The sequence below is a fragment of the Oncorhynchus mykiss genome, chromosome 23 (genome assembly GCF_057628025.1).
Source record: "Oncorhynchus mykiss isolate SJ-2025 chromosome 23, ASM5762802v1, whole genome shotgun sequence".
Lineage (NCBI taxonomy): Eukaryota > Metazoa > Chordata > Actinopteri > Salmoniformes > Salmonidae > Oncorhynchus > Oncorhynchus mykiss.
In genome coordinates, this window is record NC_143044.1 from 2,144,855 (window position 1) to 2,172,500 (window position 27,646).

The 27,646-nt window shown below is 41.9% G+C and overlaps 1 protein-coding gene across 3 annotated transcripts in view; it reads left to right on the forward strand.

Moving 5' to 3' along the window:
• wdfy4 (WDFY family member 4) overlaps window positions 1-27,646 on the forward strand; it is a 168,148-nt gene that overhangs the window by 61,213 nt on the left and 79,289 nt on the right. For all 3 annotated transcript variants that reach the window (XM_036960203.2, XM_036960204.2, XM_036960205.2), the window contains exons 25-36: window positions 6,643-6,754; window positions 9,544-9,734; window positions 10,036-10,191; window positions 11,041-11,114; window positions 11,245-11,406; window positions 11,557-11,645; window positions 15,562-15,658; window positions 15,776-15,978; window positions 17,577-17,743; window positions 17,998-18,123; window positions 18,313-18,465; window positions 18,572-18,694. In XM_036960203.2, the coding sequence (XP_036816098.2) occupies window positions 6,643-6,754; window positions 9,544-9,734; window positions 10,036-10,191; window positions 11,041-11,114; window positions 11,245-11,406; window positions 11,557-11,645; window positions 15,562-15,658; window positions 15,776-15,978; window positions 17,577-17,743; window positions 17,998-18,123; window positions 18,313-18,465; window positions 18,572-18,694 (1,653 nt within the window). The remainder of the gene's footprint in view (window positions 1-6,642; window positions 6,755-9,543; window positions 9,735-10,035; window positions 10,192-11,040; window positions 11,115-11,244; window positions 11,407-11,556; window positions 11,646-15,561; window positions 15,659-15,775; window positions 15,979-17,576; window positions 17,744-17,997; window positions 18,124-18,312; window positions 18,466-18,571; window positions 18,695-27,646) is intronic.

Below are 27,646 nucleotides of genomic sequence, written 5' to 3' on the forward strand. Positions count from 1 at the left end.
TTGGTATCTAGTGAAGTGCTACTCGTTGACTACACCCATTCAGCATCATTCACACCCTCTTAAGCTTTAGCCCCACCGATCTAGTTTCGCTCTCGTAGCGCACAATTGACGCTCTGGCCGATGATTTGTTTACCTCTAGATAAAATTAAAACAGCCTAACCAGCTCTGCTAGCAACAATTGTTGTACACACGTGACATAACGTTAGCTAATGAGCCAGCCAGCTAACATTAGCTAGTTAAACAACAATGAACAAAGTACCAACAATGCCTAACATTAAGCTCTAACTAGAAAAGCAAACAGCTCTGGGAAATGAATAATAACGTTCGCTAGGGAGCCAGCCAGCTAACGTTAGCTAGATAGCTAACAGTACACATCAGCTTAAGACACTGCAGCACAAATACTGGAGGCTGAGACAGGAGGGGTCAGGAAACACTGTGGCCCCATCCGATGAGACCCCCGGACAATGCCAAACAGGAAGGATATAACATCACCCACTTTGCCAAAGCTCTACACAATATTGGGCTGCTGAGGTATAATAAACAGATATATATATATAGAGTACAGGGAACATAAGGTTGAATATATTATTATAGACCTGCTACATCTACTGTCTCTTTTCTATTATGAAATTTCAGCTAGATCTACTGTCTCTATTATATTATGACAGACCAGCTAGATCTACTGTCTTTATTATATTACAACAGACCAGCTGTATCTACTGTCTCCATTTCATTTTGGCCATTGTTGTGGGCCTGCCCTCCACTCAACAGCCTCAAATAGGCTATTTAATTTCACAAATAATATTTTCTATTGTTAATTTCAAACAACGGCATTAGCAGTCCAAAACGGTGACATTGTTCCTCTTTTGCAGGCACGTTACAGATTATACACAATGTCTACAATGGTGTCCTCTCCGTTCAAAAAATATTCCTCCACTTGGGAATCGCTAAATGAACCGTCCTACAACAATCTCTGTCTCACTTTTACGATCAATTTCTTCTAAAATTGTGTGTACATCTGTATATCTAGACTTAGATTTAGCTTTCCCTGACTTAGTCGCCATACTGATTGATGTATAAACAGCTGAATCTGCGCGTTTACCAAAACAACTCTGTGCGTAAAATGCGTAGCTCCTTCTGGAATAAAACTTCAATAGCGAATTACTCTCATTACGCTGCCGTTTACGACATGGGTTGGTCTTCCAACACACAACCATTGCATATTGCCGCTTACCTCAGCTCATTGGCTATCTACCAAGCTAGATTTCAAGACGATCAGTGGTCATTGGGTTAAAATACAGTCAATCAACGAGACAGTGGTCATATAATTGGTGCACAATGAGCTCGTCACTCGTTGTCTTCCAATCGTTTTTTTCCCGGGTCAATACGTCCCGCAAAATGACCCATCAAGTTTGGTTGTGTTACAAACAAACAGTTGATTGCAAGGAAACCAAACATGACTGGATAAAGTCAGGTATAGTCTGTGTATTTACGTCGGATGTTTCGTCGAAAATTGAATGACACGAAATTCAACAAGATAAGCGTTCACAAAATGTTTTGTGTTAGGCAATTAAAAATGGATTCAACTGAACAAAATACTATTCACTGTGTAACAATGAGCCTTGGGATTGCAACCAGAGCAAGATCTTCAAAGGTAAACGATTTATTTCAATGCAATCTATGATTTTGTTACGCAAGAGATGGTTGAACAAGTAGTTTGATACGGGGGTCTGTGCTCAGATAATCACATCGTATTCGTTCGCTGTAAATCCTTTTTTAAATCTGACAACGCAGTTGGATTAGCAAGATTCTAGGCTTTTGAAGCATGCGAGACATTTGTATTTTCAGGAATGTTTAATTTGACTATTTGTGGCGAACACCGTATGTTGTCGAATTCAAACCCGGATCCGGTATGGGTGGTTCAGAGAGGTTAAAACAACTCCAAAATCCCTGCCACTTTCACTTTAGGCCCAGGCTATGTGGTACAAGGGTGAATTGTGGAACTTGGGGTAGACACACTCCATGGAAATGTAAACTCTCAGGTGTGTTCTACCTCTTCTCCTCCCTCTTCCTCCTCCACTCTCTCTGCTTCATCCTCTCCCTCTGCTTTGTCCTCTCCCTCCTCTCCCTCCCCCTCCTCCTCTCCATGTTCTTCTGCCTCCACTCTCCTCTCCCTCCTCTTCACTCTCCTCTTCCTCTCTCCTCTCCTTCACTGTCCTCTTCCTCTCTCCCTCTACTCTCCCTCCTCTTCACTCTCCTCTTTCTCTCTCCCTCCACTCTCCTCTCACTCCACTCCTCCCTCCACATCTCTATCCCTCCAATCATCTGTAACTCCTTATCCTCCCTGCATTTTGCTGCTAAGCCCTGATTCTCCATATCACTTCCTTCACTTTCACTGACCTAGAGGAACATAGTAACAGAGGGAGAGAAGCAAAAAATAGGATACAATTGTGGTCAGGAACATAATCTCTCTCTCCCTTTCACACTGTTTCTCTCTTCCTTCCGCTCTCTCTTTTTCCTCAACCATACACATATTAGGAAGAGAGTAAGGGATTTCCATAATAAATTATGTGATACAGTTACACGACTCCCATTCCCCACACACACACACACTCTCACACACACGCTCTCCTCCAATCAACTCTTACTTTCTTGCCTGACAGAATACCTATAGTGTATGCTGGGTTTATTTTTTATTAAAACAAAACGTTTGATCATTAAATACGTATACCGAACTTGTTATTTCGGGACAAACCGACGAGGTTAGCTTTTATCCGCCAGGACCACTATTTCTTGTCCCGGAATCCTGCTTACAGTTTGAAGCCTGCTTGACTGAGATGCTAAGCTGCTAGCCATCAAGCTAACGAAGTTGGTACCAGAGGAGTTTTTGCAATGGAGCCGTCTTTGTCTGGATAAATAAATGAACAGTTCCAGTGCTGTAGGAGCTTTATCGACTATGCTTTATTTCGGGACAAACCGGATCACTCAGTTCCAAGGTGGCTTCCTTGATCACGCACGTCACTAGCCTATGTAAGAAACTGGGGAAAACGCAGAGTGGAATGTTTACATTTTTTACGCCGGTGGCTGGATGGCGTTCGCGCTTGTTGGATACATCTCCGCCTTGTTGTTTGTCGTTATCCGACTGGTCGGTGTTGCCCAGAGCTCCCCCATCGAAGGAGCACAGCAAGAGGAGCAAGGCAATCAACGTTGGTCGCATGTCTCGAGCCGTGGAAGCCGAAGACAGAGGCCTCTCGCAAAGCAGTCTGTACTCCCAACGAAAGGCCCCGTGAGGATACAAACAACGAATAGTTTTGCTGTCCTGGAGCCTGATCTTCCTGCACCTTCGATGCTGGGCGTGCCCATGTCTTCAGCCACAGTGCCTACTACTACGATTTCGAAGTCGACGTCGGCAAACTTTCGTCCCTGCTATGTATCGAGCGGGGCTCCTCCATCTGTCGGAGGTTGCACCAGGCGCCGGAAGCAACCGTTCCTGGTGCAAAAACAATGTCCTATCCTGGAGATCGAATAAATTACATTACTAAGCTGCTCCCTAATGTACTACGTCAGGACATGGAAATCGATTATATCGTAGTCCATGTGGGTTTAGTTACATTATGAAGGGCAGCTCTGAACAGTTGAAACTGGATTTTAAAGGGCTGATTGACTCTCTGCTAGACACTAACAAAAGACCCATCATATCTGGCCATGTGCCCTCTCTGAATCGTGTCATTGAATGCTTTAGCAGGATTCTTTCTCTTCACAACTGGCTATGTGATTATTGCAGCTAAATGGGTGCACCTTTTGTTGACAATTTAGATACCTTTTGGAAACAAACAACACATTTTATAAGGAGGAAGGGATCCACCCTATCATTTGTGTTCCTGGATCCTTTCACAGCATTATAAGGCTGCGTTGAGACAATGACTTATCAATGACCCAAGCCCAGCTCAGCTAATCCCTACCATTGTGATGCAGAGTTTATTACACCAAGGGCGTTGGTAGACACAATGTAAGTAACCAAATGTCCCTCTAACTGCTCTGAATGCCACTGCTGATCCTACAGCTATTGTATGCAGTAATCATGTGCCTACAAACCAGATGCATACTGTTAGCACTGAGGCGGTGTGCCCTAGAAGGAAGACCATTGTGTGCAGCTCACCCTGCACTAACATAAATAACATGAGCATATCTACTTCTGCTAAGCCTCCCAGTAAATCAATACAAACAAGTAACCATCCCAGAAGAAACATGCTTAAAGTAGCCCACGTTAACATATGTAGCTTAAGAAACAAGGTTCATGAAATCAATAATTTGCTAATAAAAGGTGACAGTCATAATATGACTATCTCACTTAGAGAATACCTTTGATGATACAGTGGTAGCAATACATGGTTATACCATTTACAGAAAATATAGAAATGCCAATGGTGGAGGTGTTACTGTTAATATTCAGAAACACATTCCTGTAAAGATTAGAGAGGATCTCATGTTAAATACTGTTGAAGTAATATGGCTACAGGTTCATCTGCCTCACCTAAAGCCCATTCAAGTGCTAACAGTCAGTATCTGGATAACATGTGTTAAATACTTGATAATGTATGTGATGTCAACAGAGAGGTATGTTTAGCTGGGTGATTCAAATATTGACTGGTTTCCTCAAGCTGCCCACTCAAGAAAAAACTTCAAACTGTAACCAGTGCCTGCAACCTGGTTCAGGTTGTCAACCTACCAAGGTAGTTACAAATAGCACAGGAATGAAAGCATCGACATGTATTGATCACATCTTTACTAATGCTGCAGAAATTTGTTTGAAAGAAGTATCCATCCATCGGATGTAGTGATCACAATATAGTAGCCATATCTTGGAAAACCAAAGTTCCAAAGGCCTAATATAGTGTATAAGAGATAATACAATATGTTTTGTAGCGATTCCTATGTTGTTGACAAAAATAATATTTGTTGGTCTGTGGTGTGTAATGAGGAGCAAACAGATGCTGCACTTGACACATTTATGAAATTGCTTATTCCAGTTACTAATGAGCATGTACCCATTAAGAAAATGACTGTAAAAACTGTTAAATCGCCTTGGATTGAAAAGGAATTGAAAAATTGTTTGGTGGAGAAGGATGAGGCAAATGGAATGACAAATATGTTTGGCTGCACAACCGATTGGCAAATGTACTGCTAATTGAGAAATCATGTGACTAAACTGAATAAAAAGAAGAAACTACACTATGAAACAAAGATTAATTACATAAAGAATGATAGTAAAAAGCTTTGGAGCACCTTATATAAAATGTTGGGAAAAAAGGCAAACTCAGCTCCATCATTCATTGAATCAGATGGCTCATTCATCACAAAACCAATGGATATTGCCAACAACTTTAATTATTTTTTCATTGGCAAGCTTAGCAAATTTAGGCATGACATGGAACAAACGCTGACACTACACATCAAAGTATATCTAACCAAATTATGAAGACAAGCATTGTAATTCTGAATTCCGTAAAGTGAGTGTGGAAGAGGTGAAAACATTATTGTTGTCTATCAACAATGACAAGCCAGCAGGGTCTGACAACTTGGATTGAAAATGACTGAGGATAATAGCGGACGATATTTCCACTCTTATTTGCCAGATTTTCAATGTAAGCCAACTAGAAATTGTGTCCCCCCAGGCTTGGAGAGTGGGTTAACTGCCTTGTTCAGGGGCAGAAGGACATATTTTTACCTTGTCAGCTCAGGAATTTGATCTTGCAACGTTCCGGTTACTAGTCAAACGCTCTAACCACTAGGCTACCTGCCCCCCAGGGTTAAGGTTTGTGCTTTGAGGTTCACAGACCAGGTGCCCTAAGCGTGCATAATCTGCAGCTGGATGCTTCTCTGTTGTTAATGGATGTTTGGGGTATCTATTTGGGATTGTTTGTGGTTGTTTTGCATTGTTTGTAGTTGTTTGTGATTGTTTTCGTTACCTGTTTGTGGTTGTTTGGGGTACCTGTTTGTGGTTGTTTATGGTGGTTTGTGGTTGTTTGGGGTGATTAGTAGGACCCCATATTTCTGATTTGGGGTTGTTTAGGGATTATTTGGGGTACTTGTTTGGGGTTGGCATATGCATAGAATTATTAGAATGGGCTTGGAACCTCTAATGCTGGCAATTTGACTGGTAAACTCATGAGTACACTCAAAATGGCTGCCTGGTATTGCGAGGCAATCTTTTCCATGGTCATGTAGAACATTCATTCAAATTATGTTAACTGATGTGAAACAACAAATCACATCACATATTGATGGGTACACTTCCTGCTTTCACTTCCTTCTTTGCTCCTATGGGTATACTCGCAATGGCCGCCAGTCCACCTATTATGCCATCATTGCATAGGACGCCAAACCTATTTCTATGGTTTGTGTTTGTTTGGGGTTGTTTGGAGTACCTATTTGTGCTTGTTTGGAGTACCTATTTGTGGTTGTTTGGGGTATATGTTTGTGGTTGTTTGGGGATATTTGGGGTATCTGTTTGTGGTTGTTGATTAGTAGGACGGGGGAAGTCCTGACAATACCTGATCAGAAAATATAGGGCCCAGGGCTGTCCTGTCAGTACTGAGAGTGTAACAAATTGTATGTTGTCTCCTGTGTGTTCTATTTCAGATGGGAATCACTTCCAGGGATGACTCCACCCCTGTGTTCCTGTCTCAAAACATCAGCCACCACCTGACTGGCACTGCACGCACCATAGGAGCTGCACTGGTTGGACACTTTGGTAAACAACCAACATTCATTCAAATTAATTTGGTGCACTTAACTGTTGTGGAAGATGTGTGAAATTGTATTTCTGTAAAGGGAAACTTTAGTATTCGGATCAAATTATTTTCTAAGACTAACAAAATACACAGTGAACTCCTGTTTAACCCTTTACACGTGTGGGAATTGGCCTATAGGGATAGGGCTAAATTGAAATGTTTCTTACAGAATAGTTATGAAATGCATAACCATGGTAGCAATTGAAAGGGAACAGTTTGGAGATAAGGTGAGTACACAACAGGTCACCTCAGACAAGACTGAATCCAAACATGGCACTGTTGATTTTATGTCCATTTTACATTTACAGAAAATACTCTGGATGCATTCAGTAGCATTTCCTGGACAACAAAATGACAAGGGTTTGAGTGAGAGGACTAACTGGTGTCTCCAAGTGGCAACACACCTCTCCAAGGTGTGCACAGTCCTTAAGCAATTTCAATGCACTTTTTATGCCTTAAAGAGGAGTCTTTTTTTGAGCTTTCCTGGCTGTGAGGTTGAGGAACTAGTGCAAGCACACTTGTAGTTGTTTTGTGAGGAACACAACTCTGCTACCCCTCCATCACACAATTACTGTTATTGTTTACGCAATCCAAAAATGGTCTATTCTAAATCGCAATATGGGTCAGGTGGACATGATTTGAAAGCCTGTTCTAATGCCAACATGACTAGCTAAGTTATAAAATATAATCTTATGGTGTTAGGCTTTCACAAGGCAATTCAGAGAAACACATTGTAATTTTGGTGCGTGAGTGCATTCAGGGGCGTGTGAATTGTCTTCACAATCAATAAACAAATAAGTAAATTATGTTCAGAACAACCCAAAGTATTACACAGTGGCTGTCAGTGCCGTTAAAGATGTGGAAGGACATTTTTTTTTTCATGAGCATGGCCTTATTTGTATTAGAGCATATTGAATGACTCTCTTTCATATTCCATTCGCCCAGTTCAATGTAACAGGAATGGGTTTAGGCTACTACATGATACTCAAATTTTCCCTATACCCATCATGAAGACGCTACAACCTAGCCTATGAATGAAAGTTTACAACGTTGGTGCACACAGGTCGAGAGACAAATTTAAGGTGACAGACAGTGACTTTCAATATCGCCTTAAAAACTCTTGACTGTATCTAGCTGATATAACTTGTTCTCAACTAGCCTACCTGGTTAAATAAAGATGAAATAAAAAAATAATAAAAAAAATTGGGTGTAATCATTAGTCCAACAGTTGCAAACGAGAGTTTCTATTGGACAAATTCAGGTATGTTTATCCCCGTTTTTTTCTGCTTTCTTCCACTTAAGAAAGGTTTTTCAACAGAATCAGAGGAATGAATACACCCATGATCAACTGTAAACACAGTTCACTTTCATAGCAACCACGTTGTATTCCTTCTCGCATCTAAGAGCTTTCCTCCTCTTACATTTTCCCTTCTCTTTTGCACAACACATCAGCTGTATGTGACCAGGTGAAAAAAACTTTCCAAGCCAAACCGCTACACACAGCCTACATCGTTGTCATCATATTAGCTAAGGTAACGTCTTAGTCAGCATAGACAATTGAGCTAATGCGTTAGTAAACCTTTGCTTCTCCTTCATTTTGAAATAACTTAATTTGTTCAGAACTGTCCAGCTATTGTTTTTCACTCTCTTTGAGTCAGCTACTCACCACATTTTATACACTGCAGTGCTAGCTAGCTGTAGTTTATGCTTTCAGTACTATATTAATTCTCTGATCCTTTGATTGGGTGGACAACATGTCAGTTGATGCTGCAAGAGCTCTCATTGGCTGGAGGATGCCCTCCAGAAGTTCTCATAATTAGTGTGTAAGTCTATGGAAGGGGGTGAGAACCATGGACATCCTAGGTTTTGTATTGAAGTCAATGTACCCAGAGGAGGACAGAAGCTAGCTTTCCTCCAGCAACACCATGGTGCTACCCTACGGCGTGCTGTTGAGGCTACTGTAAAACTTCTTTGCAAAATAGTGTGTTTTAATCAATTATTTGGTGACGTGATTACATTTAGGTTCGTTTTATCTAAAAAGGATAATGTTTTACAATTTACATTTTTATGAAATTCACTGAGGAGGATGGTCCTCCCCTTCTTCCTCTGAGGATCCTCCACTGGTATGACTGCATGTCATATTGTAACTCTACATCATCTTGCAACTCTACATCTTGTAACTCTACATCAAACTCTACATCGTGTAACTCTACATAAACGTTGACACTGTATATGACATGAGTTTTATGATTTGGAGATGTGAAGTATACCTTTGGACTGACAGGTGTTTTGGCTTGCATGTTTTACATCAAAGCGGTATTTATTATAATCCTCAACATCTCATCTTTCAAAATACATTGAGTCATCTTAATTTACAGCATTTTCCTCACTCAGACAACAAAACATTAGAAAAAGTTGACCAATTGCCAGGATGGATTGGGTGCAACGTCTGAATGAGGGAAATGCTGAAAATTAAGATGACTCGATGCAGTGTCAAGTTTAGAACGGTTATCCAATTAAACACATACAGTGCTGTGAAGCGCAGAGCCAGAGCTCTGATGCTATTGTTCAGCCACTACGTTCATATTTTGTCACTTATTAGTACCCAAATCTGACATTTCCAACCCGTATACGGGTACGAGTGTAAAGAGTTAAGAAATGTAAGTGTGCTTTCATCAGAGGTCAATCTGTATGGTACTATTAACTGTTCACAGTATACAGTTTGAATGTGTGTTGTGGTGTTGGTCAGGAGTGCGGACGTTCGCTCCCAGCAGCGCAGGGGATAGCTTTCTGTACCTTGGAGGGCCGGCGGTGATCCTAAGCATGGTTGCTATGGCGGCAGACGATGGAGCGCTGTATGCAGCAGTGAAAGTTCTGCTGTCTGTGTTGGAGACAAGCCCTGCCATGGAGCGGGAGATGACACGCATCAACGGCTACAAGGTAGGTACAACCCAAACACCTGTCATTAAAGTTGTGTTCATTAGTCACCAAATGGAATAAAATGGACTGAAACGGTGTGATTAACTGGACTTCTCTTGCGAAATGTTTTGAAATGTTTTCCACTACATCCCCTAATGAACACAACCCAGTCAGGTCTTTACGAAACGGAATGGATAGAATTATGGCGCCTAATGACATACATATCTGTACAGCCCAAACTTATGGATGACAATAATTACATAAAAAAGCAGTTGCCTTGGAATGTTGACTCTGTTCCCCATCTCCTCCTCCCTGTCTCTAGCTCCTAGCATTCCTGCTGAAGATTAAGAGCACTGTGTTGAGCAGTAGAACCTTTCAGCTGGTGCTGTCTCTGTCTGGTTCAGTGGACCACCTGGGATCTGGAGCCGCTTGTCTACACAACAGACCCGCCTTCAATGCTCTGCTCTGTGACCTGGAGGTACCATACTCCCGTCTGGCCCCACACCAACCCTACATTCCCAAATCAACTCCTAGAGCTGATACCTAGACACCTCCTGTTAGATATAGACTGGGTATACAAAGTTTAGGAACACCTGCTCTTTCCATGACATAGCTTTCACCGGGATTCACCTGGTCAGTCTATGATCCCTTATTGCTGTCACTTGCTAAATCCACTTCAATCAGGAAGGGATGAAGATGGGTTAAATATTTTTTTTATGCCTTGTGACAATTGAGACATGGATTGTGTATGTGTGTTATTTTAAGGGTGAATGGGCAAGACAAAATATTTAAGTGCTTTTGAACGGGGTATGGAAGTACTGTAGGTGCCAGGTGCACCCATTTGAGTGTGTCAAGAACTGCAACGCTGCTTGGTCTTTCATGCTCAATAGTTTCCCGTGTGTATCAAGAATGGTCCACCACCCAAAGGACATCCAGCCACTTTGACACAAGTGTGGGCCAGCATCCCTGTGGAACGCTTTTGAGTCAACATGGGCCAGCATCCCTGTGGAACTCTTTTGACACCTTGTAGAGTTCATGCCCCGACGAATTGAGGCTGTTCTGAGGGGAGGGGGGGGGGGGGGGGGGGGGGTGCAACTCAATATTAGGAAGGTGTTCTAACATTTGCTCCTTCCCTTGATATATCCTTATGTACATATTCTTTATCCCCTTACACTGTGTACAAGACAGTAGTTTTGGAATTGTTAGTTAGATTACTTGTTGGTTATTACTGCATTGTCGGAACTAGAAGCACAAGCATTTCGCTACACTCGCATTAACATCTGCTAACCATGTGTATGTGACAAATAAAATTTGATTTGATTTGAAGGTGTGGAAGAACACTGCGGAAAGTCTGGACCTGTCAGTTCTCAATCACTTTGCTGAAATCCTGACATCATCAAGGTAGAGTATCTTCATGAGACATCAAAACGAAATGTTGTGCTACCCTTGTTAAAATTACACACTTACTTTACTTCAACCACAAGTAAATTGAACAAGGAACTTCTGCACCTCCACCCACTCTTTCCCCCAGTGGTGACCATGGTAATGCAAAGGTCATGCATAACCTGGGTCTGGTGCCCAAACTGCTCTTCCTATTGGCTGACCCCATGGTGACCCCCAGGAAAGTAAAGGTTGCCACCTGTATCATCACTTGCCTGCTTAGAGAACACTTCACCTCCACCGACATACGCAGGTACACACACCTCTGTGTCACAGGCATATGCAGTACTTACATGTTTCGTTTTAGCGTTGTCTTTTATGGGACAGCCATTCATTCTTCTTATTGTGCTGTGTGTATGTCACTAGTATACTAAACCAGGTGTGTGTTTTCTATTTGTTCCAGACTTGGCCTCTTCCTGGTGTACACAGTGCCTCCCCCAAGTGTGAGTGAAAGCTCTGGACTCTCTGACACTCTTGATGAGGAAACCAAAGGTACAGCCCCACAAGTAGCCAATAGCTCTATTCCAGTCCAGCCTAATCTTGCGTGGACAGATGCACGTAACATAACTAGTGTCATAGTGTTTGTCAACAGACTGTGGGATGCGACGAAGAACAAGGAACTTGGTTCCAGCACACATTTGTTTTCAGATAAATTCTGATTTTGCAGGTGTTTGCGTCTTTGTAATTTCGGTAGGAAAGGGGACATTTGGCCCATAGACTTGTCTGTAACTTGCAAAGAGAGAGTTTGGAGCATCCGCCCTGCTTCCACTCCTCGTTCTAGTATTGTCTAACACGTCTCACCCAGAACTTAATCGAGCATCTGACGACACATTTTAGTTCTGGTTTTCCAAGATTAAGTCCAGCCTAGACTAACCCTAATCACATCCTTAACGCCCCCGCATAAATCAAATTAGCATAACAATAAAAAAAATCCCCGTCAAAATCTGTCTGTTTAAATTAGAGATATGTTTTTTTTTGCAATCCACCACATCCACCGAGGTCAGCCTTCCGCATCTGCGGTGGAAGGTGGCAGAGCTACAGCAGTTTTTGTCAGACAAAGAGACATCCTGAAAATCGGTCTTCTCACGAAAACGTCTGTAGTGTCCAAACGGTTTTGCCTACAAACTAATATGGCCCCTCTATGGAAAGACAAACATGATGGTGTTCTATGTTTTACTCTACGACCGCCACAAGAGTCACGGGACTCGTCTGAAGTTGGTACCGACGATTTGCCAAATTCTGTCTGTAGCGTCCGAACAGTTTAGGCTACACACTAATGTGACCCTGACATCGAAAGGTGAGACTCTCACAAACATGTTGGTTGTTTTGCTCTAGGGTGCCCACAAGCCTCACAAGACTTGTCTGAACGTAGCCCAGTACCAGTATTTTTTAAATCTGGAAGTACAGTATACCCTTAGTGTACAAAATATTAAGAACACCTGTTCATAGACTGAACAGGTAAATCCAGGTGAACACTGTGATCTCTTATTGATGTCACTTGTTAAATCCACTTCAATCAGTGTAGATGAAGGGGAGAAGACAGGTTTTAAGAAGCATTGAGACAATTGAGACATGGTTTGTGAATGTGTGCCATTCAGAGGGTGAATGGGCAAGATATAATAATGAAGGCCTTTGAACGAGGTATGGAAGTACAGTGCCTTGCGAAAGTATTCGGCCCCCTTGAACTTTGCGTCCTTTTGCCACATTTCAGGCTTCAAACATAAAGATAAAAAACTGTATTTTTTGTGAAGAATCAACAACAAGTGGGACACAATCATGAAGTGGAACGACATTTATTGGATATTTCAAACGTTTTAACAAATCAAAAACTGAAAAATTGGGCGTGCAAAATTATTCAGCCCCCTTAAGTTAATACTTTGTAGCGCCACCTTTTGCTGCGATTACAGCTGTAAGTCACTTGGGGTATGTCTCTATCAGTTTTGCACATCGAGAGACTGACATTTTTTCCCATTCCTCCTTGCAAAACAGCTCGAGCTCAGTGAGGTTGGATGGAGAGCATTTGTGAACAGCAGTTATCAGTTCTTTCCACAGATTCTCGATTGGATTCAGGTCTGGACTTTGACTTGGCCATTCTAACACCTGGATATGTTTATTTTTGAACCATTCCATTGTAGATTTTGCTTTATGTTTTGGATCATTGTCTTGTTGGAAGACAAATCTCAGTCCCAGTCTCCCAGACTCCATCAGGTTTTCTTCCAGAATGGTCCTGTATTTGGCTCCATCCATCTTCCCATCAATTTTAACCATCTTCCCTGTCCCTGCTGAAGAAAAGCAGGCCCAAACCATGATGCTGCCACCACCATTTTTGACAGTGGGGATGGTGTGTTCAGCTGTGTTGCTTTTACGCCAAACATAACGTTTTCTATTGTTGCCAAAAAGTTCAATTTTGGTTTCATCTGACCAGAGCACCTTCTTCCACATGTTTGGTGTGTCTCCCAGGTGGCTTGTGGTAAACTTTAAATGACACTTTTTATGGATATCTTTAAGAAATGGCTTTCTTCTTGCCACTCTCCATAAAGGCCAGATTTGTGCAATATACGACTGATTGTTGTCCTATGGACAGAGTCTCCCACCTCAGCTGTAGATCTCTGCAGTTCATCCAGAGTGATCATGGGCCTCTTGGCTGCATCTCTGATCAGTCTTCTCCTTGTATGAGCTGAAAGTTTAGAGGGACGGCCAGGTCTTGGTAGATTTGCAGTGGTCTGATACTCCTTCCATTTCAATATTATCGCTTGCACAGTGCTCCTTGGGATGTTTAAAGCTTGGGAAATCTTTTTGTATCCAAATCCGGCTTTTAACTTCTTCACAACAGTATCTCGGATCTGCCTGGTGTGTTCCTTGTTCTTCGTGATGCTCTCTGCGCTTTTAACGGACCTCTGAGACTATCACAGTGCAGGTGCATTTATACGGAGACTTGATTACACACAGGTGGATTGTATTTATCATCATTAGTCATTTAGGTCAACATTGGATCATTCAGAGATCCTCACTGAACTTCTGGAGAGAGTTTGCTGCACTGAAAGTAAAGGGGCTGAATAATTTTGCACGCCCAATTTTTCAGTTTTTAATTTGTTAAAAAAGTTTGAAATATCCAATAAATGTCGTTCCACTTCATGATTGTGTCCCACTTGTTGTTGATTCTTCACAAAAAAATACAGTTTTATATCTTTATGTTTGAAGCCTGAAATGTGGCAAAAGGTCGCAAAGTTCAAGGGGGCCGAATACTTTCGCAAGGCACTGTAGGTGCCAGACGCACCAGTTTGTCAAGAACTGCAATGTTGCTGAGTTTTTCATCTCTACAGTTTCCCGTGTGTATCAAGAATGATCCACCACCCAAAAGACATCCAGCCAACTTGACGTAACTGTGGGAAGCATTGGTGTCAACATGGGCCAGCATCCTTGTGGAACGCTTTTGATACCTTGTAGAGTGCATGCACCATCTAATTAAAGCTGTTCTGATTTAAATTGGGGTGCAACTCAATATTAGCAGGGTGTTCCTGATGTTTTGTACGTCCAGTATATATGGAAGTACTTTAGTGACAAAAAAAGCAGGCTGACAGTCAACGAGGCATTCAGTTACTGTTCGATTGAATGTTAGAATGGGCAAAACAAATGACCTAAGTGACTTTGACCATGGTATGATCGTTGGTGCCAGGCGCGCCGTATGCAATACCTCAGAAATGGCAGGCCTCTTGGACTTTTCACACATGACAGTGTCTAGGGTTTAATGAGAATGGTGCGACAAACAAAAAATCATTGATGAGCAATCAAAGGAGCTCAAGAATCGTGCAAACTAACAGGTGGGCCACAAAGAGACAAATAACAGCGCAGTACAACAGTGGTGTGCAGAACGGCATCTCGGAATGCCGAACTCGTCGGTCCTTGTCACGGATGGGCTATTGCAGCACCATCCTGCCTGGCCCCATCCTGCCTGGTGTCAACTGGTGGTGGTGTAAGGGTGTGGGGAATGTTTCCTGACACACGTTTGGTCCCTTGATACCAATTGAGCAGCGTTTCCATTCCCTGAAGAATTCAGGCTGTTCTGGCGGCAAAGGGAGGTCTGACCTGGTTCTAGATGGTTGAACCTAATACACTGACCACTGAATGGAGGACAGACACAAAACTTACTTCCTTTGGATAAATGTTTTGACTGTGTTTTGCCATGTATGAATATGTTATTCAATGCATTTCTATGGGCTAATAGCAGTAAGACCATATTCAACTATTTTTTTGTGTATCTTTTTTTATACTTACAGGGGACCTAAAATTCAAATTCAAATTGCTAAATGATCCATGGTATGGCCATCTTAAAACAATGCCGTATATTAGCTTAGTAGAAACCCAACCACTGTCAGTGTTTAGTAATTCTCTCCCCTCTCTCCTGTAGCTCAAAGTTTCAGTCCAGCCAGACTAGTGTGGGTCCGTAATCAACTGCTGTCTTCTCTCTGTGACCTCATCAGCTCAGACAGTCTTCTCACTGCAGAGTGAGTACCTGCAGGGTCAAACCGCTCACCATCGGGTTAACATGGGGTTCAATGGAACTACTGCATTTTTAACATGTTTGATCTACTGTGTGTGTGTGTGTGTGTGTCCACCTGCAGTGAGCGGAAAGAGCTGATCCAGACACTGGGCAGTGATTGGTTCCTGCTGTTCCTGCAGCCCCGCCTCCACTCTTCCACCCTGTGCCTAGGGCTCCGCCTACTCACACTTCTCCTGGCCAATCAGAGCGAGCGGAACAGCTTCAGAGAGGGCGTGTTCCCAGGCACCCTAGTAGAGAGCCTGGATGAACCCTCTGTTGTCATAGGTATGATATGCTTTTGTTTAGATACTGTATGTTTTATAGTCCATAACATGATTTGTATTATGTTTCATAAACATAAACATGTTGTTAATTTTTTTGACCCAGTCTTTCATTCTATTCATTCCACGTTGCAATGTTAAAGAAATCATTGGCATGTAGCTAGCTAGCTAGCAGAGGTTCAATAATGACGAGAGACAAGAACTTCAATAAATAGGCTTAATGATTTAATAAATAATTGATACTGAACAAAAATATAAACGCAACATGTAAAGTGTTGGTTTCATGTTTCATGAACTGAAATAAAAGATCCCCAAATTTCTCAAATCTCTCAAAAATGTTTTTTCAAATTTGTTTACATTTACATACATTTTTTTTCTTCCTTTGCCAAGATTATCCATCCACCTGACAGGTGTTCAATAAGCTGATTAAACAGCATGATCATTACACAGGTGCAACTTGTGATGGGGACAGTGAAAGGCCACTCTTTTGAGGGAGTGTGCAATTGGCATGATGACTGCAGGAATGTCCACCAGAGCTGTTGCGAGAGAATTGAATGTACATTTCTCTACCATAAGCTGCCACCAACTTAATTTTAGAGTATTTGTCAGTATGTCCAACTGGCCTCACAACCGCAGACCTCATGTAACCACGCCAGCCCAGGACCTTCACATCTGGCTTCTTCACCTGCAGTATCATCTGAGACCACCCAGACACTTGATGAACTGAGGAGTATTTCTAATAAAGCCCTTTGGTACGGAGAAACTGATTCTAATTGTCAGGGCCTGGCTCCCCAGTGGGTGGGGTGGGCCTGGCTCCCTAGTAGGTGGGCCCACCCATGGCTGCGCTCCTGCCCAGTCATGTGAAATCCATAGACTATGGACTAATGCATTTAATTAAATTGACTGTTTTCTTATATGAACATTGACTGTTTTCTTATATGAACTGTTACTCAGTAAAATCTTTTAAATTGTTGAATGTTGCATTTATATTTTTGTTCAGTATATAACTAGGCAACAAGAACTTAATGATTTGATGAATAATGTATAAATAGGCAACAACCAGCTGATTGTCAAATCAATAATATAGTTATGGAGGATAGCTAGGCTAAAGGCAAGCTAACACACAATAACATCAAGCAGCTGAAATGACTGCAAACTATGTGCACTTTTGTTTCTTTTACCTTCATTTCTTTATCGCCATTTTTTTTGTTTATATCCTTTATAATGATCCTGATAACTGAATTTGCCTTGCTCAGAGAAGCTGTCAGTCACGCCTGTGGGAGAGTGGATGTTAACAGGAATTACCTGTGGAATGCGGGTATTGTGGTGCTATAACTCCCTGCTATCAACCAATCAGCATCCAGGATCCAAACAACCCGTTTTCTAATTGTTTATATTACATGAGTAGATATGCAAAGAAGTTTATACTCTCATCGTGTTGACTGTGTAGACTTACACTCTAATCAATGGCTTGTTGTTTTGTGTACTACCCTCCAACCGAACGTATTGTAAAACACCTTAAATACCCACCGGAGTCTGGCACCGGTGGTGTATTCTTTCCTTTAATGTATTGTATGGTATTTGTCTTTGTGTGTTTCTTAGACAACCTGAGAGCTTATGAGTGGTCCTATGAGTGTCAGAGTGTCACTTGCGCAGGCTTCGACGTGCTGCAAAGGCTTCTGGTCCGCCAGGCTCACCTGCCTCAGGTGTACGGAGCGCTGGCCGCTCTACTGCTGGGGAAGAGAGGAGGAGAAACGCCTGACGGACAGGTAACATGACACTAACTGACCTGGATATAAATATAGTTAAAGTACATTAAAGTAACTTAAGTTATATTGAAGTGACATGGCAAGATATTAGGAGCATTTTAATAGGGCTCCTACCACTCCTGTTATTTTGCACAATTCAATTCTCATGATTAACTGTAAAGTAAATCAAACAAAGCTAAATCTATTTTGGCATCCATGAGATGATTCCTGTGTTGGACTTTAAAAGTGTATGTCCTCTGTGGTCTCCTCTGTAGCTGGATCTGGATGAAGTTCTGCAGGCAGTGATTGACAGCACAGAGTACACAAACTCTGCTCCCTTACAGCTGTGTTCCAAGTCTGCAGCCATGCTACTGGAGCTGGTCAAGGCCATCATCACACAGGTGAGACAACTGGGTTCAAAACATAACACAGAAGTTATTTTACATTCTCACTCTGAGACAATTGCGCTAATGTAGTCTCAAAGCACTTAACATTGTAAATGGTTACTATTAATGGCATCAGTTTGAATTTACTATACACCCTTCCTCAATCTAAAAACTGTCCTGTTTGTTGTCGCTCTCCATGTATAGCGGTCATCTGCCGCTGATGCATCTTGGGAGTTGCAGTTTCCCGGCAGTGTGATGCAGTTCCTCTGTCTGGTACACAATCACCGCCCCCGAGACCCACTATGGACGTCTCCAGAGTTTCTACACACGCTCGCCAGCACTGTGTTTCCCCCTGAGGTGTGTGTGTCTTTCTCCTCCTCTACTTCATCTTCCTTTTGTAGTGGCATCAGACCTATGATGGGGGTTTTGATAAATAGTGAAATTCTTGCTCTCACCTCCTCAGAGTGAAGAGGTGTGTCAGCCAACCAGGAAGCAGGTGTGTGACTTCATCCGTATCCTCTTAATGGACAGCCTGCTCAACGTGCCTGCCAAAGAACACACACACCCCCTACTGCTGCTACTGGAGGTACACACACACACACACACACACACACACACACACATACACACACTGGTGAGGTTAATAAACGACTGTATTCTCCTGTTTTATCCAGGATGTGCCGCTCTTGGCCCAGTTATAAGACAGAGAGGGAGAGTATTCATTGAGTACCTTAGCATGCACACTAATAATTCAATATTAACCTTTCAAGTGCGGAACCCCTCGATAACATTCCCCTGAAAAGGCAGCGAGCGAAATTCAAAAATATTTTTTTGAAATATGTAACTTTCACACATTAACAAGTCCAATACAGCAAATGAAAGATAAACATCTTGTTAATCTACCCATCATGTCCGATTTCAAGAATGCTTTACAGCTAAAGCAAAACATATGATTATGTTAGATCACCGCCAAGTCGAAAAACACAGCCATTTTTCCAGCCAAAGATAGGAGTCACAAAATGCAGAAATATAGATAAAATTAACCACTAACCTTTGATGATCTTCATCAGAGGACACTCATAGGAGATAATGTTACACAATACATGTATGTATTGTTCGATAATGTGCATATTTATATCCCAAAATCTCAGTTTACATTGGCACCTTATGTGCAGTAATGATTTGATTCCAAAACATCCGGTGATTTTGCAGAAATACTCATACTCATCATTGATAAAAGACACTAGTGTTATTCACAGAATTAAATATAGTCCTCTCCTTAATCTCTCTGGGACATGTGGGACGCTAGCGTCCCACCTGGCCAAAAGCCAGGGAAAATGCAGAGCGCCAAAGTCAAATAAATTACTATAAAAATCTAACTTTCATTAAATCACACATGCAAGATAGCAAATAAAAGCTACACTTGTTGTGAATCCAGCCAACATGTCAGATTTCAAAAAGGCTTTTCGGCGAATGCAAACGATGCTATTATCTGAGGATAGCACCTCCGTAAACAAAGAGAGAAACCATATTTCAACCCTGCAGGCGCGACACAAAACACAGAAATAAAAATATAATTCATGCCTTACCTTTGATGAGCTTCTTTTGTTGGCACTCCAATATGTCCCATAAACATCACAAATGGTCCTTTTGTTCGATTAATTCCATCGATATATATCCAAAATGTCCATTTATTTGGCGCGTTTGATCCAGAAAAACACTGGTTCCAACTTGCTCAACTTGACGACATAATATCTCAAAGTTACCTGTAAACTTTGCCAAAACATTTCAAACATTTCAAACAAACCTCATTCAAGTTTCAAAAGACCGTTGACATCTAGTGGAAGCCGTAGGAAGTGCAATGTGTATTTGGTAGGTCAAGCTTTGAAAAACTACAAACCTCAGATGTCCCACTTCCTGGTAGGATTTTTCTCAGGTTTTCACCTGCCATATGTGTTCTGTTCTACTCACAGACATCATTCAAACAGTTTTAGAAACTTCAGAGTGTTTTCTATCCACTAATAATGATATGCATATATTAGCATCTGGGACAGAGTAGGAGGCAGTTCACTCTGGGCACGCTATTCATTCAAAAGTGAAAATGCTGCCTCATATCCCTAAAAGGTTAAACAGATTATGGCAGTAGGCCGAGTATGGCAATAGTCATGTAAACACTTTACTCTGCTTATCTTAATCAGCATAAGGTCAAAATCAAAGTAAGCATACACTGATTAAAACACCTCGTTTTCTTAGCAACCTTTCTAATTATTAGGACATGTAAGCGGCTTAACTTCTTATGGGCAGGACGGTAGCGTCCCACCTGGCCAACATCCGGTGAAATTGCAGAGCGCGAAATTCAAACTACAGTATTATAAATATTTAACTTTCATAAAATCACAAGAGTAATATATCAAAATAAAGCTTCACTTCTTGTTAATCCAGCCTCTGTGCCAGATTTCAAAAAGGCTTTACGGCGAAAGCACACCATGCGATTATCGGAAGACAGCGCCCCGCATACAAACACATGAAAAACATATTTTAACCAGGCAGATGCGACACGAAAGTCAGAAATAGCGATATAAAAAATGCCTTACCTTTGATGATCTTCTTCTGTTGGCACTACAAAAGGTCCCAGGTGTCTTGCTAATTGCCTATAATTTCCACCTGTTGTCTATTCCATTTGCACAACAGCATGTGAAATGTATTGTCAATCAGTGTTGCTTCTTAAGTGGACAGTCTGATTTCACAGAAGTGTGATTGACTTGGAGTTACATTGTGTTGTTTAAGCGTTCCCTTTATTTTTTTGAGCAGTGTATATTTACGCGGAGCTGTCTTTCTCTGTCGTCTCTCTGTTGAAACCAATCGATCCGTCTCTGGGTAGTGGCTCAATGTAAGGCTCTGGTTGTCCACCAGAGATCACAAAGTCCGTCTTCTTTGGTAGTGGAGTGGTTGTTAGATAGAGGCTTCAGATGTACCAAGAGGGATCTGTTCTTTCCCCTCGTGTCTTTGGCCAAATTCTAGGACCAATTTTACCTGCACAGCTGCTGACTGTGAATGTTTCTGGTCTCCTATGGAAGGCTATCTTCTCGTGTTGAGGTTTAGAGCTTCAGAGTTTCTTACCATTTCAAAGTGGTAAGAAAGTCACATATTTTGGTCTCATAGTGATCTCAATGATTGATTTACATGCCAGCTGCTGGCGGGTAAAGTTGTCGGGAGCTGAACCCTGAATATTCAATCATTGAGACCACTACGAGACCAAAATACATGTTTTGGTCTTGTAGTTTTAACCATTCATGACATCTGTTTTTATTTTTTTATTTTTTTTATTTTACCTTTATTTAACTAGGCAGGTCAGTTAAGAACAAATTCTTATTTTCAATGACGGCCTGTGGGTTAATTGCCTGTTCAGGGGCAGAACGACAGATTTGTACCTTGTTAGCTCGGGGGTTTGAACTTGCAACCTTCCGGTTACTAGTCCAACGCTCTAACCACTGGGCTACCTTGCCGCCCGTCCGTCTGTGTGCTTTTCACCGTCCGTGTACTTAATCTATAGAGTTTAAACCATTTCGTAACGTTCTGCTCATGCTGTCCGCCAGGCTGGTATAATGTAAATTTCTTTAACGAGTCCTTTTTAAGCACTCTGGCCAAAAGGGGCATTCCATCACACCAACACAATGTCTGTTCTCACTTGGGCATGGTTACTGGCTGGGCACAAATTGATATGAAAAGCAATTATCCCATTTAGAAGGCTAAAATCACATTGCTATCTTCACAAAATTATTTTCATATTTAATCATATATTTTATACAACATGTAGATGTAAACTTGATACATAGGATGTGTACACTTTCAGAGTTACAGTTACTTAGTTATACCATCCATAATGGCATCACAAAATAACAAACCATATGACAGGATTATTCTTTAGATCCCCACGGACCATTCTTAATATTCCTATCTTATGAATATTGTTCCAATGTTCATTCTTTGGCCGTTAGAGTTTTTGGCGGCAAAGGTCTTCTGTAGACAAAGGGATTTCTTTCCCAATACTGCAGGGCAAAAAATAGAAAGTTCTCTCTAAATTTACGACCCGATGTTAAGGTGTCAAGATCGGCACAGCCCCCCTTCCCCTCTTCTGTCGGAGAGAGGAGGTCTGGCTATCTTCAAACATTTGCCTAGCTAATGGGTCTTTTGATCCACTGTCAGGTGAGTCATGACACTGTCTATAGCATGCTATTAGATACTTATAGACTCACATCTTGACTGGCTGCATCACCATTTGGTATGGCAACTGCTTGGCATCCAACCTCAATTCGCTACAGAGGGTAGTGCGTATGGCCTAGTACATCACTGGGGTCGAGCTTCTATACCAGGCGGTGTCAAATGAAGGCCCTAAAAAGTGTCAAAGACTCCAGCCACCCAAGTCATAGACTGTTCTCTATGCTACTGCTCGTCTAGCGGTACCAATCCACCAAGTCTGGAAGCAACCAGACCCTGAACAGTTTCTACCCCCAAGCCATAAGACTGCTAAACAGTTAACCAATAGCTACCCGGGCTATCTGCATTAACCCTATTTGCACTCACTCTTTTGACTCATCACATACGCTGCTGTTACTGTTTATTATCTATCCTGTTGCATAGTAATTTATCCCTACGTATATGTACATATCTACCTCAATTGCCTCGTACCCCCACAACAACTCGGTATGGGTACCCTGTACATATAGCCAAGTTATCATTACTCATTATGTATTTATTCCTTGTGTTATTATTTTTATATTATTTGTAAAAAAAAAAAAATATATATATATATATATATATATATATATTGTTGGGAAGGGCCAATAAGAAAGCATTTCACTGTTAGTGTTCACCTTTTATTTATGCTGCATTTGACAATGCTCCAAATAATTGTATTTTATTTGACTTCCAGTCATTTTGCTAATGCTAGTTAGCATTGGCTTGCGAAACTACCTCTAACTTCTTTCATACTTTACACAGATGCATAAAATGTCTTCTAGTTCATCTGACTCTGGGGAAGTAGATAAAGGATTTCATTGCCAAAATCCCAAAGTATCCCTTTAAAAACCTGTTTGGGCTGAAATCCCGTTAACGGGATGATATGACAACAGCCAGTGAAAGTGAAGGGCGCCAAATTCAAAACAGAAATCTCATAATTAAAATTCCTCAAACATACATGTATTTTATACCATTTTAAAGGCAGTCTTGTTGTTAATCCCACCGCAGTGCCCAATTTCAAATATGCTTTTTAGCGAAAGCACCACAAACGATTATGTTAGGTCACCACCAAACCACAATAAAAACAGTCATTTTTCCTGCCAAAGAGAGGAGTCACAAAAAGCACAAATAGAGATAAAATGAATCACTAACCTTTGATAATCTTCATCAGATGACACTCTTAGGACTTCATGTTACACAATACATGTATGTTTTGTTTGATAAAGTTTATATTTATATAAAAAAATATCGGAGTTTACATTGGCACATTACATTCACTAGTTCCAAAAACCTCCAGAGATTTTGCATAGGCACACAGATTCAACAGAAATACTCATCATAAATGTAGATTATAATACAAGTTATACACATGTAATTATAGATATACCTGTCCTTAATGCAACCGCTGTGTCAGATTTTTAAAAAACTTTACAGAAAAAGCAAACCATGTAATAATCTGAGACGGCGCTCAGAACAATAGTCAAATTAGCCGCCATGTTATAGTCAACATAAACCATAAATTACATGCTAAATATTCCCTTACCTTTGATGATCTTCATCAGAATGCACTCCCAGGAATCCCAGGTCCACAATAAATGCTCGATTTGTTCGATAATGTCCGTTATTTATGTCCAGTTAGCTACTTTTGTTAGCGCGTTTGGTACACCTATCCAAACGCTGGTGCTGGTCGACCATTTTTTCGGACAAAATCTTCAAAAAGTCATATTACAGGTCGAAGAAACATTTCAAACTAAGTACAGAATCAATCATTAGGAAGTTTTTATCATATATCTTCAATAAAGTTCGAACCGGAGAATTCCTTTGTGTCTTGAGGAGGAACGGAAAGCAGGAAGATAACATGTGCTATGCGCATGACCTGGTACTGGCTCTCTGCCAGCAGTCTGATGCATTCTGTTCTTATTCAGTCCCACAACACAGTAGAAGCCTCATTCATATTTCTATAGACGGTTAACATCTAGTGGAAGCCTTAGGAAGTGAATCTTCATTCATATCTAACAGGGATTTCAATAGGCAATGGTTTGAAAATATACAGATTTCTCACTTCCTGTTTAGATTTCTTCTCAGGTTCTTGCCTGCCATCTGAGTTCTGTTATACTCACAGACACCATTCAAACAGTTTCAGAAACTCCTGAGTGTTTTCTATCCAATACTACTAATAATATGCATATATTAGCAACGGAGCAGGCCGTTTACTCTGGGCACCTCTGGGCACCTTTCATCCAAGCTACTCAATAGTGCCCCTGCAGCCATAAGAAGTTAAAACCTCCGAAGGATCCGCCCCTTTTTGCAATTTGCACCTAAAATGATGTACCCAAAGTTAACTGCCCGAAGCTTAGGACCATCAACTTGGCATGAAAAGGGATGCCAGTAAGGGGAGAGGAAAAGAGGAAAGAGGAAAAGTTCTCCATATGGTTCACCAGAGCACTCGCTCCTACCTACAGGTGGAGACAAAATGACCAGTAGTCCCGCAATAGAGGAAGCTCTTAGTGTGAAGCCTGTATAGCCGTTCAGCTGGAGACAGCCTAGCTCTGCCTCGTTGCATGGGCTCAGGAAGAGGTGAATCGGCAGTCTTCGGAGGCTCTCGGGGGAACTCGGGTAGCCTAAGGTTCTCTTGGCAACGGAGCCGCCGGGGACTTCCGGGCTCCCTCGGAGGCGAGGTGGAATCGAATCTCCTCTCATTCCTTCATTCCCGTAGTCACCCATCGATCCGAATGGTCAAGGCGATGAGCGAGTCGAGATCCGTCAGTAGTTCCCGGGCTGCAAGCTCGTCCTTTATTTCCTCCGATAATCTGTGTAGGAACATGTTGAACAGCGCTTCCGGGTTCCAAGCACTCTCAGCTGACAATATGTGGAAATACACTGCATAGTCTGCCACACTACGGGAGTAATGACGTAGCTGGAGGAGCTTGCGAGCAGACTCTCCTGGACAACAGGGAATCAAGCTCCTTCCGAACCTCCTCCATGAACTCCTCCAGACTGAGGCAGACGGCGGATTGTTACTTCCACACCGCCATGGCCCAGGCAAGTGCCCTCCCGGACATTACTGTTATGATGTACGCTATCCTCGAGCGGTCTAAGGTGAATAAAGAAGGCTGCAGCTCGAAAATGAGGGAGCACTGGGAGAGAAAAGCCTGGCAGGTTCTGGAATCCCCAGCGTAGTGATCTTGAAGAGGTAAGCGGGGTTCTCAGGACACTGGGGTAGGCTGCCTAACAGACAACCCACAGAATTGCTCCAGCGTGTTAAACGCTCGGTCATGGCATTCGGCCAAGGTCTGGAACCCTTCCACGAGACCACGAAGCAACTCCTTGTGCCTTCCAATGATGGCTCCTTGGGAGGAGAGGGCGTTGTGGAGCTGGTCTGAGTCTGCTGGGTCAGTAATGGCCAGTTCGTACTATCAGGATTCAGGTATGACCCAGATGCAGACAATGTCGAATCCAGTGAGATGGGGCAAGGTAAGAACGGCAGGCAGGCTCAGGATCAGGGGAGGCAGGACGGTCAAAACTGGGAAGGACGAGAAAACAGGAGCAAGAACAGACAGGAGCAGGGGAAGAAACGCTGGTAGGTTTCACAAAACAAAACAAATTGGCAACAGACAAACAGAGAACAAAGGTATAAATACACAGAGGACACTTTGGAAGGTGGGCGACACCTGGAGGGAGTGAGACATGCACAAAGACAGGTGAAATGCGTGATGTGATTGTGTGTCCTTACTCAACATTGACGAGAGCGCTACAAACAAAAGAATGAAATAAACCAAAACTTGTTCCTCACAGTGTATCCTAGGTTGTGCAGTCCTCAGTCAACGTGCCCACTCCGACAATGACAATGGTAAAAGACTGTAATAATAATATATTGAAATCATTAACAGAAATAACCTTAACCAAACAAACATTGTAGATTTGAAATAATGGGAATTAACCGTAAATGTACTACTGGTGATACTGGTGTGCTATCCCCGCAGCCTCCGCAATGGATTAGTCCACTGGGACAGGTGTGAATCAGACAGGTGTCTCGTCTGCCATAAGAAAATATATATACTCTACTAGTCAAAAGTTTGGACACACCTACTCATTCCAGGGTTTTTCTTTATTTGTACTATTTTTTACATTGTAGAATAATGGTGAAGACATCAAAACTATGAAATAACACATATGGAATCATATAGTAACCCAAAAAAGTGTTTAAAAAAACGAAATATATTTATTCAAAGTAGCCACTCTTTGCCTTGATGACAGCTTTGCACACTCTTGGCATTTTCTCAACCAGCTTCATGAGGTAGTCACCTGGAATACATTTCAATTAAAAGGTGTGCCTTGTTAAAAGTTATTGTGTAGTTATTTTCCTTCTTAATGCATTTGAGCCAATCAGTTCTGTTGTGACAAGGTAGGGTTAGTATACAGAAGATAGCCCTATTTGGTAAAATAGTCCATATTATGGCAAGAGCAGCTCAAATAAGCAAAGAGAAACAACAGTCCATCATGTTAGACATGAAGGTGAGTCAATACGGAAAATGTCAAGAACTTTTAATATTTCTTCAAGTGCAGTTGCAAAAAACATCAAGCGATATGATGAAACTCTCATGAGGACCGCCACAGGAAAGGAAGACCCAGAGTTACCTCTGCTGCAGAGGATAAGTTCATTAGAGTTACCAGGCTCAGAAATAAATGCTTCACAGGGTTCAAGTAACAGACACATCTCAACATATACTGTTCAGAGGAGATGGCATGAATCAGGTCTTCATGGTTGAATTGCTGCAAAGAAACTACGAAAGGACACCAATAAGAAGAAGAGAATTGCTTGGACCACGAAACACAAGCAAATTACATTAGAGCGGTGGAAATCTGTCTTTAGGTCTGATGAGTCCAAATTTGAGATTTTTGGTTCCAACTTCCGTTAGTTTGTAGGTGAACGGATGATCTCCGCATGTGTGGTTCCCACCTTGAAGCATTGCAGAGGAGGTGTGATGGTTTGGGGCTGCTTTGCTGGTGACACTATCACTGATTTATTTAGAATTCAAGGCACACTTAACCATCATGGCTACCACAGCATTCTGCAGTGATACGGCATCCCATCTGGTTTGCGCTTAGTTGGACTGTCATTTGTTTTTCAACAGGACAATGACCCAACACACCTCCAGACTATGTAAGGGCTTTTTGGCCAAGGAGAGTGATGAGTGCTGCATCAGATGACCTGGCCTCCACAATCACCTGACCTCAACCCAATTGAGATGGTTTGGGATGAGTTGGAAAAGCAGCCAACAAGTGCTCAGCATATGTG